The following is a 22918-nucleotide window of genomic DNA, read 5'->3' as shown; positions in this document are numbered from 1 at the left end:
ATGGCAGCTTCTTATGTTCCTATGTTCCTATGTTCACAGTGGGCCCTCCAGGAGCCATTTTCACTAAAGAGCATTCCCAGGTATTTATAGAACATAAGAACAGCCAAGGCCCATCTAGTCCAGCATGCTGTTTCACACAGAAGTCCACCGAATGCTGCTGGAAGCCTACAGGCAGGAGTTGAGCGCATGCCCTCTCTCCTGCTGTTACTCCCCTGCAACTGGTACTCAGTGGAATCCTGCCTTTGAGGCTGAAGGTGGCCTATATAGCCCTTCAACTAGTAGCCAATCCTCCATGAAGTTATCCAAACTCCTTTTAAAGCTGTCAACACATTCTGTAGCAGAGAATTCGACAAGTTGATTATGCGTTGTGTGAAAAAGTAGCTCTGTTTGTTGGTACTAAATTTCTTGGCAATCAATTTCATGGGATGACTCCTGGTTCTAGTGTTATGTGAGAGGGAGAAGAATCTCTCTCTATCCACTTTCTCCACACCATGCATGATTTTATAGACCTCTATCATGTCTCCCTGCAGTAAATAGCCCCAGTTGTTGTAGCCTAGCCTCATAAGAAAGGTGCTCTAGGCCCCTGATCATCTTGGTTGCCCTCTTCTGCACCTTTTCCAGTTCTACAATGTCCTTTTTTAATGTGGTGACCAGAATTGTACACAGTACTCCAGGTGTGGCCACACCATAGTTTTGTATAAGGGCATTATAAGATTAGCAGTTTTATTTTCAGTCCCCTTCCTAATGATCCCTAGCATGGAATTAGCCATATTCACAGCTGCTGTACATTGAGTTGACACTTTCAATGAGCTGTCCACCATGACCCCAAGATCCCTCTCCTGGTCAGTCACCAGGATCCCATCAACGTATACTTGAAATTGGGGTTTTTCATCCTTACTTCTTCAATTACCTCCCCACTAATCCTGCAGACATGTTTCTTTGGTTTTTGGGGTGGTTTTTTTGTTTGTTTGTTTTTAGCAAAAACCACAATCTTAGATTTCTGGGCATTCATGGATAAATGCTCTTCTTCACAATCTTGAACAAGCATATGTAAATCTCTTCGCATGCCAACAGATGTTCTACTCCCCACAGTGTGGGAACAGACTGGGTCAAATGTCCTTTGGCATTGCATCTCATGATCAGTGAGGTATTCTCATACAACATCTAAATAAGAAGAAACAGCTGACAATCAATGGAGGAACTGGCAAGTTTACTCCACAAACATTCCCTAGAGATGGAGTCAAGCGCTGTCTTAAAGTCAATAAAGGCTGCATACAATGGTGAGTACTTTTCAACCAGGTGCTGTAGTACCAGAGCCTGATCAAGAGTCGACCGACTGGGCCTAAGCCCCACCTGCTCTTCCCTTAATATGATCTCCTGCTCCAACCAGTCTGTGAGTTTAAGATATAAGTGTCCAGAATGTAATTTACTAATGATACTCAGCAGACTGATTGGATGGTAATTAGAGGGGTCAGAATGCTGGCCTTTCTTGTAGATAGGAACAATGACAGCTGTACCCCATTCCTCTGGGATACTGGTGGTTTGGTCAATATAAGTAAAGAGTCTTGCAATTACAGGGGTCCACCATTCAATATTTGATTCTAACAGTTCAGAGGATACCTGGTCCAACCCTGGGGCCTTACCTGATTTAAGTTGGGTTACTAGACTAGTGACCTCCTTGATGGAGACTGAAGGCCAAACTGGTAAGAATTCCAGATGAGGCAGTAAGGGCATTTCATCAGGGAGTGACGTCCCACACAGAGCCCAAAATTGGGTTACTCACACCTCTGCAGGAATATGACAGCCCAACCCAGGTCCCCTGCCAGAGGGATGGGCAGATACAATACACCAAAAGGTGGTAGTGTCATTAGTCCTAGAGGCGACCCATAGTCACTCCCGGGTTTCCCTAAGTGCTGCTCTCTTTTTCCCTTTTATTAATGCTTTGTATTGTTTTTTCTGGTCCAGGATATGTTCCACCATAATGCTGCTCTCATTGGCCCTATAACATTTGAAGTTGACAAATAAGTCCTTCTCTGCATTAAGCCAATCTTGTTCAAACCGTCGACTGGTGCAATCTCTGCATCCATTAGATCTATTCCTAGCATATTGGGCAAGGGATGGCTGAATTAATTGGCTGGGAGTCTGGAACTGACCAAGTACCCTATCACTGGAGTGCTCAGTTAACAAAGTAGCCCGACACTGTAATAAATTATCTGAGAGCAACAGCGCCTTAAATTGACCATCTAGTCAGGTATTCCATTTCACTCTGGTGAGCTTATCTCCATCGCTAAGGGCCGTCTGAAAGATGTGCTCGAAATATCATCCCTTATTTTATAAATAAAATAAAATATAGTTCCACTCTCCCAACTGAGGGTCCGTTCCCGCCTCTGTCACATCCGGATTTGGATTTCACCCCAAACCAGAGGTAAGGGAAGAAGCTCCTCCCGTGGGCTGCCAGCCCATTGGCTGGCGTGGGCAGTACTTCCAGGGTTGGAAGAAGACCATGCTGCCAGTCCCACCCCCTTTGCTAGCTCCCAGACTCCAGATTGTGATCACCTGGGTATTCACGCGGGGGATGGAGGCAAATTCCATTGGACCGGCGATTTGCCGTTGTGTCCAAAGGGGGCCTCTGATTAACTCTACATAGCAAGCTGCCTTATAGCAAGTTAGATCATTGGCCCACTTAGTTCGGTATTGTCTGCACTGACTGGCAGTGGCTCTCCAAGGTTTCAGGCAGAAGTCTATCCCAACCCTACCTGGAGATGCTGCCAGGGAATGAACCTGGAACCTTCTGCATGCAAGCAGATGCTCTACCACTAAAGGGAATGAGGCTATTCTCACAGTCATACAAAATTGGGTTAAGGGAGCCAAGCCCGATTTTGTATGCTCGTGAGAACCACCATGGTAACTTATGAGTAAACCCCCAACCAGGAGGCTGAAAAGCAGCCTCCTGGCTTGGGGGTCTCTCCAGCATGTGCTGTGTGCTTGCGCAGGGCATGCTGGAGCTTCCGGGGGCCATGCAGCCCCCTATCTTCCCAGCCTCCACCTGCTCCGTAACAGAGCCGCCAGTCGTGTGGGCAGCTGGTTTGGCAGCCCGGAGCCGACTGACTGCTCGTCTGCAGGGAGAGCGGGCTTAGCCCACTCTCCCTGCAAACCCCATCCAGGCTCTTCTCACCGATCATGAGAAGAGCCTCAATATCTTACAGCACTTGCATGTAGTCCCTCACCCAAATGCAAACCAGACCCTGCTTTGCAAAGGGGACAAATCATGCTCACTAGGAACATAAGAACATCTGCCTTGTACCGAGCCTTTATAAGTTAAAGCATCTCAGGTTAACCACGTATGCAAGGAGGTCTGTCTGATACCCTGGGGAGTTGCTATCAGTCAAAAGAGACTGTGCTAGGTTAAAATGACTACTCAAAGAGATCCTCCCACGCTCCAAGAGCCAGGGACCTCCTAGGAAAAGCTGAGGGCTATGAACTGAATGGAGACTCTGATTGACAGCACCACTAAGCTAAACAAGCAGTATATATAGGTAAAGTAATGCTGTCGAGTCGGTGTCAACTCCAGGTGACCATAGAGCCCTGTGGCTTTCTTTGATAGAATACAGGAGAGGTTTACCATTGCAGCATCTCAGTATGAGATGATGCCTTTCAGCATCTTCCTATATTGAGACCCTTCTATGCGTTCATGTCTTGGTGTGTGTGAATAAAGGGAGGCATGGAGGACCTAATTATCGCTAAAGGATCTTCATAATTAATGTCAAAGGGATCTTTGGACCACCTCACTTTGCAGCTAGGGAATTCTAGGTGCCTTCTGCTCTTGTACTGGAGGAAGGCATCAGATCATTGAGATCCAGTCAGAACCAGCGTTATCAAAGCAACACATGGAATTCTCCATCAGCAGCTGCTATGTGCAACAGTGCGCAATTTCTTTTTCCAAAGCTCTTCCATGTGAACATGAACTGTGACTTATGTAGGTACTCTTCACATTAACGTAAGGTGGTTGCATTAAAAAAAAACCCCTACTTTTGTAACATGTGGGAGTAGCATGAATTCTGATATTCAGATTATGGAGGGAAGAGCTCATTTGCTTGATCCAACTGATATTTTCAGCACCATAGTACCTTCTTCAGATCTCATTTGAGTCCTTAACATTTGTGGCCATCTCTCTCCCTGAGCGTTCTAATTTCAGTTGCTATTGCAAAGGAACTGAGGAGAGTTCTTCTTGTGGCAAAAGCGAATTGTCCCATTTGCTAAGCAGGGTCTGCCTTGACTTACATTTGGGTGAGTGACTACATGTGAGCGCTGTACAATATTCTCTATAGAGGATGGGGCTGTAGCTCAGTGGAAGAGGATCAGCTTTGCATGCAGAAGATCTCAGGCTCACCCAACAGCAGCATCTCCAAGTACAACAAGGGAACACTCCTTCCCTGAAACCTTAGAGAGCTTCTGCCAGTTATTGTAGATAATACTGAGCTGGATGGAGTGATCCAGTATAAGGCAGCTTCCTATGTAAGAAGGATTTCTTAGCAAGTTGTGCAGTACTGACTCTTTCCTTCTTTCTTCATTTTTAAAAAAAGAGCTTTTCTGAAGTATCTATAAACTGATCCCCCTTTCCCCTTAGCTTTCTGTTCTTAACCTCTCTTGATACTGGCAGCGTATCCCAGTGGTTAACAACCTAGCAACGTTTAATGAATTCATGCAACGCTTGAGGGTTTTCTTCTCGCCTCTGCTCCTCATCTCCTGTCTTTGTGAAACCCATCATTAGGTGGTAAGTTGTAGGAAGAAATTGTTCTATTGCTGCAATTGTTGTAAAAGCTTGCCTGCAGAATTATCACTTGCAAATATTTCTGGCATGATTAGCTCCTTAAAGGTCTATTTGCCAATTAATCTCTGATTTATAATGCACTCAACTGGTGCTGCATTGTTAGAGGTTTTGTTTATTTAATTGAATACTTAATTTTATTTGTTGTCCTTTATATTAATTTTTGCACATTACAATTATCCGCACATGGTCTCTTGGTGACCTAATGTGGCATTAATTTTTTTTTTTTTGAGAAATACAAAGTATATTAATTTTTTGTTCAGAAGATGTCTTCCAAGCGGTAACTCTGTAACACTATAATCAGGGTAAAAGGAGCCAGAGTAGGAGAACTCCCGATCAGCGGCTGTGTTTCACAAAGATCAAGGTAGGAGGAGGGGAGGGTAATTGTGTGGGAGCTGGTCAGACAGCTTTTCCTCCACCCTTGATAAAATCCCGGGTACAGAATGTGAGTTGGCCCACTCAGCTCCCAGCTCCCACATGGTGACTTCCCCCTCCTCAAAACAGAATAAATATGGTAAATTAATGAAAAATATGATAACATTTGATAAAATTTAATAAAGTAAAATAAAATGAACAGTCGAAGAAGCCAGTTGCTGAAATGGGCCCGTAGCTCAGGGGCACAGCATCTGCTCTACATCCAGAAGGTCCCAAGTTCAAGCTGGAACCTCTGGACAGATGACAAACCCAAGCAAATCAAATTAGTTCAGACAAGCAGTCACATTGATAACCATCAAATCATTACTTCCAACACAATTGAACCCTGTAAGAAATGAGGTGCCCCCTCAGAATGTAGACCATTTAAGTGACATATTTAGATAAGGGAGGGACACTGTGGAATTTCACTACAGTTCAAATTCAGGTTCTGAGACTGAGATTGCTGGACTGGTTTTAGAGTTGCTCCTTTACAGGGAGTTATCTGCGTTATTCTAAGGGTGACAAGTTCTCAGAGTAAATAACTTTCTCACTTTAGCAGGCAAGAGGTCAGGATGGGGTCTGGGAACCAAACCACCACCAAAGAATTCATCTTTGTGGGACTCTCCAGCCAACGAAAGACACAGATTCTGCTCTTCGTGGTCATCCTCATCATCTACACCTTGACTGTTGTGGAGAACTTGGTGATCATCTTGCTGGTGCGAATGGACTCTCATCTCCACACGCCCATGTACTTCTTTCTGATGCATCTCTCAGGCCTGGAGATTTGCTATATCTCCTCCAGCATGCCCCAGCTGCTGGTGAACCTACTGTCTGGACATGGAGCCATTTCCATTGCACGCTGTGCTGCCCAGATGTACATCGGTGGAGCCATGGGTGCTGTTGAATGCCTTCTGCTGGCTGTCATGGCCTATGACCGCTACTTGGCCATCTGCCGACCTTTACTATATGATGCTGTCATGGGCAGATGGCGCCAACTGCAGCTTGCCTTAGCTTCATGGGCAATAGGTTTCCTCATTGCTACTATCAATGTGAGCTGCACCTTTCACCTTCCCTTCTGCGGTCCCAACCGCATCAACCACTTCTTCTGTGAGCAACCCATGGTGCTGAAACTGGCATGTGGTGATACCCGCATGACCGAGACCATCATGTTTGCAAACTCTGCAGTGGTTTTCATTGGCCCCCTATCTGTTATCCTGACATCTTACATACTCATTCTGACTTCCATCTTACGAATGCGGTCACCTGCAAATCAACACAAGGCCTTCTCTACATGTGGTTCCCACCTGGTGGTGGTCACCATCTTCTATGGTACTGCCATTTCTATGTATATGAGGCCCCAGTCAGGTGTGTTCCCTGATCGAGACAAAGAAATTGCTGTCTTTTACATCATCGTTACTCCGCTGCTCAATCCTATCATTTACACACTAAGGAACAAGGATGTCCATGGGGCAATGGCCAAGTTGCTGCAAAGAAGGGAATTTGACTGAAATGGTTGAGCTTTGACTTTGATTGGTACATTGGCCAATAACCACCATGTGCCCACTGTGAATGCTGTACTGAAGTGTCTAGAGCAGTGGTCCCCAAGCTGGGGTCCTCCAGATATGTTCAAACTACAGCTCCCATCACCCCCAGCCAGAACAAATTGTAGCTAGGGATGATGGGCATTGTAGTTCAGCAACGTCTGGGCGACCCCAGGTTGGGAACCACTGGTCTAGAGTGTTGTGGTTGGACTAAAAATGTTGTGTTCTTCAGAGGCAGAAACTGAAACATTTAGGTACTTTAAAAAGCATTTTCCCAAGCCCCCCTTTTAAATTTCTCTCATGAAAAACTAGAAGTCCTGGTAAAAACTAAGGTGCCTTCTTTACTTACACTATAATTTTAATTCGTAATTACCATCTTCTAATTCATGCACTTTTTGTTGTTAAACAGTAAATGTAATGGGTATAGTAAAACAGTAGATGTCAGAGCCTCGTTTAAAAGAATAAGGTGCACTGTGTATAGGTGGAGAATCACAATGAGAGAATGACCTCCTCATAAAACACTCTATTGAAATGTCCCTATGCTACAACACAACTGTACTAAACTTGGTCCCAATTGGTCTACACATTGCAAAGATGATACGAGGGAACACACACACAGCTGCCATCTTGAAAGTTTCTGGGATATGCTTTAATGTCCTCTGTAATCTTAACCTGTATACCAAGTTTGGTGCAAATTGGTTTGGTGGTTCACAAGTTAGCCCAAAATAGATGATATATTTTAAAGGCTATATTATTTATGGTTTAAAGGATGCTGTATGGATTCCATGTGACTTGGTTTGTTCAAAGTTATTCTGATACAGTATGTGACAAAGATACACTATGGAAGGGTTCTATGCTATTATAAAGTTGTACTCAAGATACACTTTTTTTGCAATCCTATATACACCTACATGGAATTAGATTCCGCTGTACACTGTGGCACTTACTTCCACGTCAACATGCATAAGATTACAGTGTAAGTTTACACCGTTACTTCCAATTAACTCTAATTACAATTGGCTTAATTCTGAGTAAATGTGGATTGGACTGGACTAGAAAGTACCATTCTCAGCTCTTTATAGGCTAGTTGGAGACATACAACAAGCACATACTCTACATATTAAAAGCTCACAGGTCTCCATTCTTCTCCTTTGTAAAAAAAAAAATCTTTGCAAACTGTATGAAACCTGTATCATGGAAGCAATGGGAAGAAATTAAAACTAATTGATATTTTCAGTTTGGGTATATTAAACCCATGAGACATCCCAGAGGTGGAGGTATGTAGTGGTTAGAGTGCTGGACTAGGACCAGGGAGACCCGAGTTCCAATCCCCATTCAGCCATGAGACTTGCTGGGTGACTCTGGGCCAGTCACTTCTCTCTCAGCCTAACCTACTTCACAGGGTTGTTGTGAGGAGAAACCTAAGTATGTAGTACCTCCAGAGGCATAGCGATAGGGGGGGCAGGCAGGGCACGTGCCCTGGGCACCACTCTGGTGGGTCACGTGTGGGGGCGCCAAAAAGTGGCAGGCCCCCCGACCCCCCCGGATTGCGCGTCGTCGGTGGTGGTGGGCGGCGGGAATGAGCGCGGTGGCGGCGGGTGGTGGCGGATCGCCAAGTGCGGCGGTGGCGGGAGGCGATCCAGTGTGGCGGTGGCGGGCGGCGGCGGATCGCCGAGTGCGGCGGCGGCGGGCGGCGATCCAGTGCGGCGATAGATGAACTGCGCAGGCGTACCTCACAGTTGGGAAGCGACGCCGGGCCAGACGGCAGGCCTCGGCATCGCTCTGCTGCACTCGGCCAGCGATCCGCCGCCGCCCACCACCGCCACACTCGCCGATCCGCCGCCGCCCGCCAACGCCGCACTGGATCACCGCCCACCACCGCCGCACTCGGCAATCCGCCGCCGCCCGCCGCCGCCGCGCTCACTCCCACCGCAGCCCGCCACCGCTGCGCGATCTGCCGCCACCCGCCACCGCTGCGCTCACTCTGGCCAGCCCAGGGGGGCGCAGGTATGTGGGCGGCCGGGGGGGCGGGGGCGCAATTTCAGGGGCAGAGCTTGCCCTGGGCGCCTTTTCCCCCCGTTACGCCTCTGAGTACCCCGCTCTGGGCTCCTTGGAGGAAGAGTGGGATATAAAATGTAATAAATAAATAAATAAATATTGCCCATTGAGATAATCTTGAGGGGTCTGTCTGCAGTTGCCACCAGCTCATCAGGTGACTACACAGGGGTGGTCCTTCTCTGTTGCTCCCGCAAGACGCTGGAACACATTCCTTGTTGAAATAAGAGCCTCCCCATCCCTGACAACTACTAAAAGATCTCTAAAGAAACATTTATTCTCCCAAGCTTTTTAACTAGACTTGTGGTTTTAAATTGTTTTGAGGTTTTAATTTCTGTTTTGATTTGCTTTATGTTGCTGTAAACTGCACAGAGACAGAAGTTTGGAGTGGTGTGAGAATTTAATAAAGATAGATAGATAGATAGATAGATAGATAGATAGATAGATAGATAGATAGATAGATAGATAGATAGGCAAGCCTAGGAGAAATTAACAAAGGAATGGGAACAGTCCCTTTGGAGTAGATTCAAAGTCCTTACCAGATACTTATTTGACCAACTTTTGACAAATTAGGGCTGGGGGTGGGTGGGTGGGAGAGACAGTCTACTATCAGTTTTCTAATGCTGAGAATAATTTGGCAGTTTACACAAGCCTTATCATACGTCCTTACATTAGAAGTAAAATACAAGACCCTTAGCTTAGAAGTCTGTTAAAAATGTATTAGATCTATTTTTGTCAACATCATTTTCTGCAGCATTTCCTGTGGAAAACGTAACTGTGGATAATGGAGCTGAGGATACTGGGGCATTAAGTCAATGATTATGGGTGGGCGGGGGCGTGGGGCTGGAGAAAAGGGCAAATATCAGCAACACACACACACACACACGCATGGAAAAAGTGCCCTACTATCCTCTGCAAGTCTCTAGTTGTCTAGGATTGCACCCCCACCCCATCCCAATTCTGCCATTTCCCCACAATTAATCAGAGGGGGGAACTGTTTTCTTTAATGAACCACAAAATTGCTCCTTTTTGGGAAATGGCAGCCGGAAATGACCTCAGAGGTCATCTCCGGCCACCCTGTCACCATGGACTCATGGGTTTTAACCCTTTGTATTCCTCATATGCTGAAGTTGGGTGGCAATTACCCAACTGCTGCTACATGGAACCGCATTTGTACACCACCCCAAATCTATGTCTCTGGGCAGTTTACAACATGAAACAACTTAAAATAAAAATTAAAACATTAAAACAATTCAAAACCACAATTCAAAATGGCAGCTGCGCTGCTGCTCTCCCCAAAGGTCCAGTGAGAGGACACAAAAGGCCTGCTCATTCAAGATTTACCCTGATTCAGGATTGATTTAACATGATCACAATCATCCTTGGATTACTTAGGTGATCCTGAAACAACATCCTGTATGGTGACATGAAGCTTGAAGAGTCACATATTAGAAACTTCCTATTCTAGGCTAGAGTGAGACTCAACCTTTGCTTTGCTATTCAGTTTCAATTTTAGTTGTGTTCTTCAAACCCATCAAACAATAAAGAAGCATGTTTGTTCACCTGCAATAAGAAGTGAGTGAGAGTTAACTGGGGGGGGGGAATTCAGTCATTTAATTAATGAGTGGTGTTCATAATGAATTTTCAATTAACTCAACATTTACATAGCTTGTTATGTAAGTTAGTGCTCTCTCTGCATGGAGGACAAGTGAGGGGAGAGGCTGATGCATTTCCCTCCCTCCTAATGTCCGCTTCCACCTGGAAATGTGGTTGCCCCACCTAACAAGGAAAGCTGACTACAGGACTGATTAATAGCAAGCAATCTATTTAGATATCATGTCTTTCCCATCTCTTTCCAATGGAGATGAAGAACAGAAAAGTATGGAGATGAAGAACAGAAAAGTATAGGCCCAGGCAATAATGCAGCAGTGCAGGGAGGCTGGCGGTGGCCTGGGTGTGGCCGCCACCATGGCCCCCTGGCCCCGCCCCCCACGTCTGACATCAGATGCAGGGGCCCGGCTAGCCACGCCCCCGCATCTGACATCAGACATGGGGGACGTGGTCTCCCTCCCAAACAGGGCCGCGTGGCCTTAAAGGCAGGGAGAGCTCTTCCGGCTGTGCTGTCAATGCAGTGCGGGCCGATCTCTCTCCTAAATGGGCCACACTGCTCTGTTTGAGAGGGAGATCAATCAGCCCCACTGCATTGGCAGCAAGACCAGGAGCGGGTCACTCCAGCTGCACTGCCAACACAGCACAGGCTGATTTCGGCTCCAAACAGGGACACGGGGCCCTGTTTGGGACCGAAATAACGCCCCCCCCCCCACATCTGAGGCATCTCTCACCTGCATGCCCGGCTGCATACACTTAACAGTGCAGCTTGTCTGAAGAGGACAGAGCCCCACCCATGATGATGGGCACTCCCATGACTGATCAAGTCTTCCAATCATGGGAGTGCCTGTCATAACAGGTAGGGCTCTCCTTCTCAGAAGAGCCCACTGTAAGTGTGAGCAGCAGGGGCCTAACTATAATAGTGCAAGGGGAGACAGTTGTCTGGGGGCCCCTGAGGCAAGTCACATGACTGACTCCCCCAGCCGCACACCTGCCCGGGCTTCCTTCGGTTGTATTCATCCTCCCAAATTGATGTGAATGTTAAGACCTGGAGCTACCAGAACAGCAGGTCTTTCTCTAGTACCATTCAATGACTTGCATCATCCACAATTTACAAAACCTTAAAAAAAAATAATTTAGGAATACACACACACACACACACACACACACACACACACATGCTTTTTGTTACCACTATTTAGCCTCATTTAAGATTTCTTTACTTCATGAGCTGAGCTTCAGTGAGGGGGGGGCATTTTAAAATCTTGTCTCTGGGCCCACTCCAACCTTGCTACACCCCTGGTGAGCAGCGAGGTGAGCATAAGTGATACAGCAGGGGTGAGACTCCCTTTCCCTTCGCCCTGCTGTACATGGCTACAGAAGGACATTTTTATCATGTCTGAAGGAGGCTCTTGTCTCATTTAAATGTTTGTGCGTGGCCAGACTTGGAAGAGTCCAAGCCAATAACCCAGTGGAGCAGAAGACCAAAGCAGTCATGTTTGATTGTGTGTGTGTGTGTGTGTGTGTGTGAGAGAGAGAGAGAGAGAGAGAGAGGTGGGTGGGGTGGGGTGAGGTGAGGTGAGGTGGGGGAGTGTATTGGTATTGGTGTATTGGAGGGATGGTATTGGGTTGTGATACTAAACCACTTGCCAAGATAAAAGTTGGAGCATAAAGAAAAGAAATTAAAACTCCCGATCGTCTCATTTGTTTGTTTGTTGGTTTGTTTAACACATTTTTATATTGCCCGACATACAAATCTCTGGGCAGTTTGCAAATTTAAAACAAAAATGACTATTAAAAGCATTAAACTAATTAATTTATTACAACCATATACAAAGAAGTACCAGAAATTTTTTTAAAAATTAATTTTTTAAAACTTCTTTATCTCATCTTGTCATGAAAAATGTTGGAAAACTTGAACTGGGGAAGGAAAGAAAAAGGTACAATGCCAAGATACTCTTTTCAGTCATGTTCTACTAAGCTCTTGAGATATGCAACAAACAAATTGCTATTGATCCAGCAGGAAACACCAAAGGGATTGCAGGACTCCCTGCAGAGTAGGTCCAAAGTCTTTATTATCCAACCACTTTTCAAGACTAAGACAAGCCATAGGGGGCGAATCAGCTGGCACGCACTCTGTCTTCTAACATGAGAATAGGTATGCAGTTTAAGAAGAAAGTTGTGCTGGTCCTCACCTTTGAAGGCCTTAAAGAGCAGGCTGAGAAGCACCAGTTAAGCAGAGGTTGATGGAGAAACCATTACTTTCCCTTTATAAGGTCCTTAGGATCCCCAGTAAAAGCATCTCAGGTTAACAAAGCATGGAAGGAGCTAGACCTGAGGCCTGGAGAACGGCTCCCAGTCAAAAGAGATGGTGTTAAGCTAAAAGGACCATTTAAAGAAGTTCCCTCACAGTCCAAGAGCCAGGGCCCTCCTCAGAAGAACTGACTGTTCGGATTTTCTTCTAGCCTCCTTTGCATTGAGACTGGAATTGCCAGCACTAGCAAGCTAAGTAGTATATACCCAGCCAGTAATATGGAAGACTCTTCCATCAAGTTATCAATATGAGTGCCTGAAGTGACGTAGTGATGGTCTAATTTGGTATAAGGGAAGGGATCTTCATAATTATCATCTAGAAGGTCTTTGGTCCTTCCCATTTAATGGCAATGATATTCTAGATGCTTTCACTCTCCTAGTGGAGGACATTTCACTCTCCTAGCAGAGGGCAGCAGAACATTGGCATCCAGTGAGTCTTATTAAAGTAGCAAGAGGGAACCCTCCTCCAGTAGTCCTTAAATGAAAGACAGTGTTGCTCCAGAAGTTACTAACAGTCCTATGTTGTTCCCTAATGGTTGGCCAAGTTCTTTTACTAGAAAATGAAATGTGTAGGTGCTGTTCTGTTTAATGTAAGCAGGTGGGAAAAATCAAATACATTGCTGTGGAGGAACATTCCAGAGTAAAATAAAGGTAAGGTTTATTATATTTTATTTAACACATTTGTATACCGCCCCAAATGCAAGTCTATATTATATTCTGCCATTTGGAATTATGTCCATGATTTAACTATGTTGATTCAACAGGTATTTTGACCATCGTAGAATCATCTCCTCTGCTCAAATCCTTAAACTTTGTGGAGATCTCTCTCCATGAAATGTACTAATTTCAGTAGTTTCTCTTGTACAAAGATGGGATTTCTTAGCAAAATATGTAGTACTGATTCTTCCCTGCAAACCTTTTATATGCTTTTTTCTTCAAAAGGAGCTTTTTAAAAGGATTTATGACAAATGCCTTTTCCTGTAACTTTTCTTTCTTAACCTCTCTTGATACTAACAATGTTTCTTAGTGATTACCAGCCAACAACATTCAATGAAAACATTTAACCCTTGAGTATTTTCTTTCTTCCACTGCTCCTAATCTCCTTTCCTTATGGGACCCATCCTTAGCTGGAAAATTGTAGTAGAAAATTGTCCTTATTGTTGCCATTGTAAAAGTCTAACTACATAATTAACAAGTACTAAGATTTTTGGCATCGTTTGTTCATTAGAGGCTTTTTTTGCCACTTAATTATCTGGCTTTGGCTGATGTAATTCATTCAATTGGAGCAGCATTGCAAATGTTTTTGCTTAGTTGTTTGGTTGAATACTTTATCTTTCTTATTACCTTTTCTAGTAAGTAATCCACATTATGAGGATCATGTTGTCTCATGTTGAATTGCCACTCAGATGGTGTCATCTGAATCTGCCCAAGATGTATTTTAATCAACATATCTCATTAAAGACTCTTATATGTATGAGAACAAAGGGCACGGCACACAAAGTTAAGAGAGCCAAATTAAATTGAATTGAATTAAAAGATCCAGTAGTCAAAATGGTTGCCACCAGTGGTTGGTAATCATCCCATTGCCTTTGCACTCATTCAGACAAAATTGAATGTTATTTCACATCTTACGGAGTAATTCATAAGGATGCCACCTGCCTGTTTTTCCTTATCTCATTATAACTCATGGCTGAGAATGATGGGAGTTGAAGCTCAACAACAGCTGAGGGTCAGGTTTGCCCAACCCTGGGCTAGAGTCTCCTTTGCTTACCTGATGCCTTGAGCCTGCCTTGTTGCCTACTACCTGTCTTGCCTTCCTAGCCCACTGCCTTGCCAGACTGCAAGGCACCGTTAGGTTGAAGCTGTCCCTTGCCTGATCACGGACGGGGGGCACCTTCAACATACTGCGAATGCTGTTCTGCCTGTCCAAAGGCAGACTTCTGTTGTCTCCCTGGAAACATTACTGGAGAGAAGATGCATTAGGAGTTCCATGTAGAGAGATGTGAGAATGAGAAAGAGATTTGAGGATGAACAAGCATGAAATTATGTTGATGGCCTCATGTCATAACAGGCACTGGGCCATGGTGTAAATGTGGATGTTTGCAATGGTGTGAACACACAGTAATTCGTTACTTAATTCTGTACTGAAATGACATTTACCCCCCAACACATGGGTCTAATGAAACCTCAAGAAGACTACAAACCCAAACAAAATTAGTTCAGACAACTAATCATGGTGATAACAACTACATCATGACAAAAAGTAATGGAACCCAACCAGACATGAGAGTGGAGTACCCCTTAGAATAATGGTTATGTGATCTATTTCGATAAAGGACTGTGGAATCCTGTTATGTTTCAGACTGAGTTAGTGATGCTGCATTTGGTGGGTTAATCTTGGGTTTCCTATGGGGTTCACGTGGGGAAATGCATGGTTTGTTCTAGGGTTGTCCATTTCTCAAAGGAAGTCACTGCTCCCCATTTTTATCATTTGTCTGCTAGCAAGAAGTCAGGATGGGGCCTGGGAACCAAACTTCTATCAAAGAATTTATCTTTGTGGGACTCTCCAGCCAACGAAAGACACAGATTCTGCTCTTTGTGATCATCCTCATCATCTACATCCTGACTGTTGTGGAGAATCTGGTGATCATCTTGCTGGTGCGAATGGACTCTCATCTCCACATGCCCATGTACTTCTTCCTGATGAACCTCTCCATCCTGGAGATCTGTTATGTCTCTGCCAGCATACCCCAGATGCTGGCAAACCTCCTGTCTGGAAGTGGAGTCATTTCCTTTGGACGCTGTGCTGCCCAGATGTACTTTGGGGCAGCTATGGGTTGTGTTGAATGCCTTCTGCTGGCTGTCATGGCCTATGACCGCTACTTGGCTATATGCTGTCCTCTGCTATATGTTGCTATAATGCACAGATGGAGACAACGGCAGCTTGCCATAGCTTCCTGGGCAGTAGGCTTCCTCATTGCTACAATTGATGTGAGTTGTACCTTTCGCCACCCCTTCTGTGGCCCTAGTCACATAAACCACTTCATGTGTGAACAGCCAATGGTGCTGAAACTGGCATGTGGTGATACCCGCATCACCGAGGCAATCATGTTTGTAAACTCTGCAGTGGTCTTCCTTGGTCCCCTGTCTGTTATCTTCACATCTTACATGCTCATTCTGTCCTCCATCATACGAATGCGGTCATCTGCCAGTCAGCACAAGGCTTTCTCCACGTGCGGTTCCCACCTGGTGATAGTTACCATCTTCTATGGCACTGCCATGTCTGTGTACATGAAGCCCCGGTCAGGTGGGTCCCCTGATCTTGAAAAACAAATTGCTGTCTTTTACGTTGCAGTTACTCCCTTGTTCAACCCTATCATTTACACCCTAAGGAACAAGGATGTCCATGGGGCTATGGCCAGAGTGTTGCAAAGAAGGAAATGTGAACAAAATGGTTTAGCTTTGACCTCTTGGTGCATTAGTTGAGGCACTGGCCAGGAGTTGCCTACTCTGAATGCTTCACTGGATTTTCTAGAGTTTTTTTTTTGTTTGGACTAGAGATGTGACACCCTTTGTGTGGGGGGAATTAAAAACATTCAAGCACTGTCCAAAGCCTCCTCCCCCTTTTCTAGGGAAAATTGGATTTATTTATTTTTTAAAGGCTTGAGCTCTTTTCTCATTCAGAATGCTGAATGAAATGCTTCTCAGGGCCATGTTTTACTACACTGTTTCCATGTCTTATCAGTAGCTACTAGTGTTGATGGCTCTACGCTATCTCCAGGTTCAGAAGCAGGACACCTCCAAATACTGATTGCAGGGGAGCAACAGCAGCAGAAAAGCTATGCCTCCATCTCCTGGTTTGTGGGCTTCCCAGAGGCTCCACTGTGGGAATCAGGATGTTGGACGAGATTGGCCTTGGGCCTGATCCAGTAGGGCTGCTCTTATGTTATTTTGTTCCTGTGTGGGAGCTACTGATACAGCTTGGTGGGAGCAAGGATTGGTTAGCTAATGCGGTTGAAAAACAACACAGTTGACACTGCCGAAGGAGGGGCACATGTGAAGCATTGTAAGAAGGCTTGTGCATTTCGATTCGGGTACAAAACGTTTTGTGCCTGAAAATGGCAATTTCGGAGGTTTTGTAACCAAAACAAAATCAAGAATTAAAACTTTGGAAAAGCATTGCAATTGAAATTGACTTATCTGACTCCCTCCAATCCAGCTGAGGCACTGAGTGATGAGCAGAAGATAAGATATGCAAAAAGCTGTTGAGCGTGAATGGTTTAGTTAAGTATGTGTTGTATTCAGTGTGAATGAAATGCAAACTGAGCTTGCAAAGGGATTTGGAAGACAGCATTTTGAGACAGAAATACCCAAATATCTTTGGGAACTCAAAGCAATTCCAAAGTTGCTAAAAGCCATGGTATAAAATGTGTGGAGAAGCTTTTCGAGAAGCTGGTTAGGAAAGTTCTGAAATTACACAGGTTTTTCTTTCCAAAGGTTTAGAAAGGTTTAGGGGTCTTTTGAAGAGCTATATTGTTTTTCTTCTGATTTTTATGAGTTATAGTGATGTCTAAGTTTTGTTACCCAAGTTGAGCAGTCTAATGTAATTTAGGCCAAAATGTAATTTGGTGGGACATGATGTCTAAGCCAGTGGTTCACAACTTTTGCCATTGCATGGACAGGTCATCCACATGAGACTGCAGGAGACAAAACGAAGGGGGTGGAGAATACCCCTGTCAATCTATTGACATCCCCAGGAATCTTAGTTGCTTCTCTCTTTCTTGTAACCATGATCTATGGTTTTGCACTTTCTTAAATGCAGTGATGATGAATCTCAACAATTCTGAACAGTAGGCTGATTTGTTTAGGCTACGGCTTATTCCACTTCAGTTAAATGAACATTTGAAGCTGTTCCATAGTACCAAGGCAGTTCATTGGTCTATCATGCTATCTCAAATGACCTGTGGTCACTGTTCAATGGGGAGGGAGTGTTTTTATTGAAAGATTGCTTGAATCCACAAATGGGTTGTGTTGCTGTGCTAGTGCCACAGGACAGGCTCACCCCCACTGCAAAATTCTCAAATAACTGTGCCAAAATATCGTGTCATTCATCATTCTCTTAACTCTTTGAACTTGTTTATGTGGGGCTTCAGGGGCAAAACAGTGGGTTGGGTGGCAGTGCCCCAAAGGTAGTGCACCCAGATTCCAAATAGGGCAAAGGGCTGATTTCTTAGGAAGTTTTGAAGTTTATGTGTCTTTAAGATTTTTCACCATAGGGAATAATGGAGGTTTCAGCAGCCCCATAACTCCACCTGGGGGGCACTGGGATGGCCTGAAGCGAGTGGTGGTGTAGTTCACAGAGGGTGCCAACCATCCCCCTGGATTGCTAACCCATTGGGGTACTGGGCTTTGTTGTTTCTGAGGTGTTGCGTTTAGATTCTCTGGTAGTAAATAAGATTTTTAATGAATGACCATGAATCCACTCGCATATGCTACTAGGTAATCTACTCTTAGAACACCTCTAGAACAACAAAACCCTGTACTTCATGGGTTGGCAACCCTTGTGGGTGGTTGGCATCCTATGTGCACTACACTACCACTTGCTCTGGGCCACCCCAGTGCCCCTCAAGTGGAGTTATGGGACTGCATAAACCTCCATTATACCCTACGAGTAAAATCTGAAAGACGCGTAACTTCATTAATTCTTTAAAAATCAGCCGTTTTCCAAATTCCTCTGAAAAATTGTGGTAGCTTCCTTGTACCAACTGGGCACTACCACCAACCACACTCTACACTGGGCCACCCGCCCCCCATGTGAAGCTATACTTTTCCTGAAACCTCCATCATACCATATGGGGGAAATCTGAAAGATGAGCAAACTTCAAAAATTCACCAAAAATCAGCATTTTGCCCAATTCCTTTGAAATTTTTGTGGTAGCTTCCACTCATTGGGCACTATAATCTCCACCCACTCTTTTGACCATGTGACCCATTTTTAAATCTGAATTAATTCGGATTTGCATTTGGATTAATTCGGATACAGAACAAAACTGGGGTGATTCAGAAGGCTTAATTTTGGACAAAATAGAAAATGGGGTTGATTCGGATTTGGTACAAATTGAAACAGAAAAAATACAAAATGTGCAACCCTAATTGTAAGTAGTCATATCTAGAGGAAAAGGCTCCCCCCCCACCCCCGCCGTGTTGTTTCTCTGATGAAGAACCAGCCAAGGATGGCTAACCTATTTACAGCAACTACAGCTAAATTTACTGGTACTAAAAAGATTTGAGCTATTGTTTCAGAATGATGAAGGGAATGTTCCTTAAGGTCATGTTTTATTGTACTGTTTTAAATGTCCTTTTCTCCCTTCCAAATGTTTTCTAACACCTAAATGAAACAATCAACATATGACTACATATTGGGCACTTAATTTTTAGCCTACATTCCTCATGGAACCTAGTGTAATGAGATCACCTCTATGTGTGTGTGTCCATGTACTTGTTTTCCCCTAACAGCTTTGCAATGCCTGGACCAATTTGGACCAAATTTGGCACAGTTGTAGTGCCACATGGGGAGACCTCAATGGCCTAACCCATTGACCTAATCCACCCCAATTGACCCAATCCACCCCAAATCAACATGGTGGATGCATGAACATTTGAGGTTGAAGTGGGCTACCGTTTGAACCACCTAATACTGATTTGCACCAAACTTGTTATACATGTTAAGATTATAGAGGACATTAAACCATGATATCCCATAAATGAATTCCAGAAACTATTTCAAGATGGCAACTGTGTCTGTCTTCTCCTCTAACATCCTTCAATGCTGGGATCAATTTGGATCAAATTTAGTACAGTTGTAGTATCCCATAGGGACTTTTCAATGGCGTGTTTTTAGCCTACTCTACTCAAGGAAAGTAGCCTTGATGGCCTGTCTTTCTGTTTGTGAATGTCCATCCATCTGTGTGTTATTACCCGAACTCCATGGATATAAAATGGAAAGTCAGGAATGGATATAAAATGGAAAGTCAGCATCAATTGTCCCCTTTACTAAGGAGGGTTCACCTTGGTTTCCATTTGGATGGGTGACTACATGTCTACTGTAAGATATTCCCCTTAGGGATGAGACCATCACTCAATGGTAGAGCTTCCACTTTATATGCAGAAGGTCCCAGGTTCAATCTGTGGCAGAATTTCCATGTAGGGCTGGGAAAGACTCCTGCCTGAAACCCTTGAGAGTGGGTAACATGACTCTAACATGCTGTGGCAGGCAAGCAGCAGAAGCCCTCAGCTGGACTCTAGGTGTCCAGCTCTGTGTCCACTTATGCTACTTGCAGACCAAAAAGATAGACAACCGGTTACCTGGTGGAGGGGGGAGGCCACGCTCATGCCCTTCTTCCCTGGTAAAAACTCAGGTAAAAATCCTGGGCGGCCCAGCAGGGCAGCACCGAGATCAGCCATGCTTCCAGTGCTTCCCATGAGCAAGGCTGCGCAAGCACAGGTAGCAATAGCAATAGCACTTACATTTATATACCGCTCTATAGCCGAAGCTCTCTAAGTGGTTTACAATGATTTAGCATACTGCCCCCAACATTCTGGGTAGAGTTTCTCATGTGAGTGGCTTCACTGTTTTACAGATCTGGAGGGGAGCCATTCTTAATATATGATATATAATATACGAAGCTTCTGATTACTATTCTGGGACCATTAGTATTCTGATTAAGCTACAGAGCAAGCCCCGTTTATGGATTTTGTGTTTCTTAATCACTGAGGTGAAGGAACCATTGCTGGGCCTGAGTCTGCTGTTTCTGAGTTGAATATTCTGATTTAGAAAGATGTTTCGATAGCTGCATACCATCTCAGGAACTGCCAGTCTGATGTCCTGGAGTCTTCCCAAGTCAATGCTCAGAGGTGTTACCTTGAAGACCAAAGAAGGTTGCCAATCAGCTGGACCTCTGGCCTGTACCCCAAACCTCATTTTGAACTGCCTTGGCCAACTCTGATCGAGTAAGTCTACAGAGGGTGCAGAGATGGCCCATGCTGCCACTTGCAGAAAGGCACCAACACGCCACCTGAGGTGACTGCCTCATTTTGCCTCATAGGGGAGCTTCCCCTGGCAGTAGACCCTGGGGAATATAGGAACATAGGAAGCTGCCTCCTACCAAGTCAGTAAAATTGATCCATTTTGCTCAGCATCGTCTACACAGAATGGCAGTGGCCTCTCCAAGGTTACAGGCAGAAGTCTCTCTCAGCCCTATCTGGAGATGTCAGGGAGGGAACTTGGAACCTTCTGGAAAATAGGGATATTTGCAAGGTGGGTGGATATTTTTTACATTGCAACCTGCTCAATTCTTAATGTTTCAATTATTGTTTTCCTTGATTGTTGCTACCACTTTTAAAGTTAATTTTTAAAAAAGGTAACATCTGTACATGCACACACTACTGGATCCCAGAGGTCTAAACAAACCCTCTGGGCATATTTCAAACTCAAAAAAACCTAAAATTGGTTAAAACGATCGACCATCTTAATAGCATCCAACAAAATATGAAGGTAAAATGATGGATGCCATTCACAACTGGGAATGCTTCAAGGCCATATACAGGTATACAAACATTGGATATTAAAATACAGGGTCTTCTTACAGTTTGAATGCTGTAAGAAATGGATTTTAATGTTGATTGGTTCATTTGGAATTTACTCCGGTGTTGTGGGTATGAAAACATGGTTTCTTTTTTGGTTGTCTCATTCACAGAGAAAGGAATGTCACTGCTGACCTTGTGTGTTTGTTTGTGTGTGTGTGGTGTGCGCGCACTCGCATGCACCTACACACATGCACAAGCAGGAGTCAAGGATGGGGACTGAGAACATCACCGCTGTAAGAGAGTTTATTTTCATGGCAATCTCCAAGGACCACAAGAAACAGATTCTGCTCTTTATGGTCATCGTCATCATCTACTTCCTCACCATGATGGGGAACCTGTTGATCATCCTGCTGGTGCAGATGGACTCCCGCCTCCACACGCCCATGTACTTCTTCCTGATGAACCTCTCAGGCCTGGAAGTGTGTTTTGTAACCTGCACCATGCCCCAAATGCTGGTGAACCTCCTGAATGGAAATGGAGCCATCTCCTTCACTCGTTGCATTGCCCAGATGTATGTTGGTACGACAGCTGGTGGCACTGAGTGTCTTCTGCTGGCTGCAATGGCTTATGACCGCTACTTGGCCATCTGCTGCCCTCTGCAATATGCTGTTGCTATGGGCAGATTGCGCCAATTGCAGCTTGCCTCCGCTTCCTTGCTAGGGGGGTTCCTCATTGCTACAATAAATGTGAGCTGTACCCTTCGCCACCCCTTCTGTGGACCGAACCATATCAATCACTTTTGCTGTGAGGTTCCCATAGTGTTGAAATTTGCATGTGCTGACACCCGCCTCACTGAAATCATCGTTTCTGTGACGTCCATCTTGATCCTTGTGGGTCCCCTTTCTGTTATCCTGACCTCTTATGGGCTCATTCTGTCCACAGTATTACAAATGCAATCAGCCACCAGTCAGCGCAAGGCCTTCTCCACATGCACCTCCCACCTGGTGGTGGTCACCATGTTCTTTGGCAGTGCCATTGCTATGTATGGGAGACCTAATTCAGGCAGTGTTCCCAATGCTGGCAGACACTTTGCCATCGTTTATATTGTAATCACCCCTCTGCTCAACCCTGTTATTTATACCCTGCGCAACAAGGATGTCCACCAGGCACTGGCCAAGGTGCTGAAAAGGCAAACCTTGACACCCAACGGTTGAGTGTTGATGATAAATACAATGAATATTCATATATCACTTTTCCAAAAAAAAAGAAAGAGGCCTCAAAGCGGTTTACATAGAAATAAATAAATAAATAAATATGGCTCCCTATCCCCAAAGGGCTCACAATCTAAAACAGGAACACAAGATAGACACCAGCAACATCCACTGTAGGGATGCTGTGCTGGGGATGGGTAGGGCCAGTTGATCTCCCCTTGCTAACTAAAGAGAATCAGGACTTCAAAAAAGGTGCCTCTGCTTAGTTAGAAGGGAGGGTATTTCAGAGCTCAACCCTATTATTTACTCTGCCTGATAAGGAGGCTCTGGCCAAGCTGTGAAAAAAAAGGGCAAGGCTTGAA

At 44.8% G+C, this 22918-nt stretch overlaps 3 protein-coding genes across 3 annotated transcripts; all 3 read left to right on the top strand.

Annotated features, from left to right (window-relative positions):
- The first annotated feature begins 5814 nt into the window (after positions 1 to 5814).
- On the top strand, positions 5815 to 6750 carry LOC128330831 (olfactory receptor 2D3-like). The gene has a single exon (XM_053264195.1). It carries the CDS (start codon positions 5815 to 5817, stop codon positions 6748 to 6750), a length of 936 nt encoding a protein of 311 aa, XP_053120170.1.
- Positions 6751 to 15273: 8523 nt separating this feature from the next.
- LOC128330830 (olfactory receptor 2D3-like) lies at positions 15274 to 16245 on the top strand. The gene has a single exon (XM_053264194.1). The coding sequence runs from the start codon at positions 15274 to 15276 to the stop codon at positions 16243 to 16245; it is 972 nt and encodes a 323-aa protein (XP_053120169.1).
- A 5369-nt stretch (positions 16246 to 21614) lies between these two features.
- LOC128330829 (olfactory receptor 2D3-like) lies at positions 21615 to 22559 on the top strand. The gene has a single exon (XM_053264193.1). The coding sequence runs from the start codon at positions 21615 to 21617 to the stop codon at positions 22557 to 22559; it is 945 nt and encodes a 314-aa protein (XP_053120168.1).
- Positions 22560 to 22918: the final 359 nt, after the last annotated feature.

The sequence above is a fragment of the Hemicordylus capensis genome, chromosome 6 (genome assembly GCF_027244095.1).
Source record: "Hemicordylus capensis ecotype Gifberg chromosome 6, rHemCap1.1.pri, whole genome shotgun sequence".
NCBI lineage: Eukaryota > Metazoa > Chordata > Lepidosauria > Squamata > Cordylidae > Hemicordylus > Hemicordylus capensis.
The sequence above is the reverse complement of the archived record's forward strand: the minus strand, read 5'-3'. Positions and strand labels throughout refer to the sequence as shown.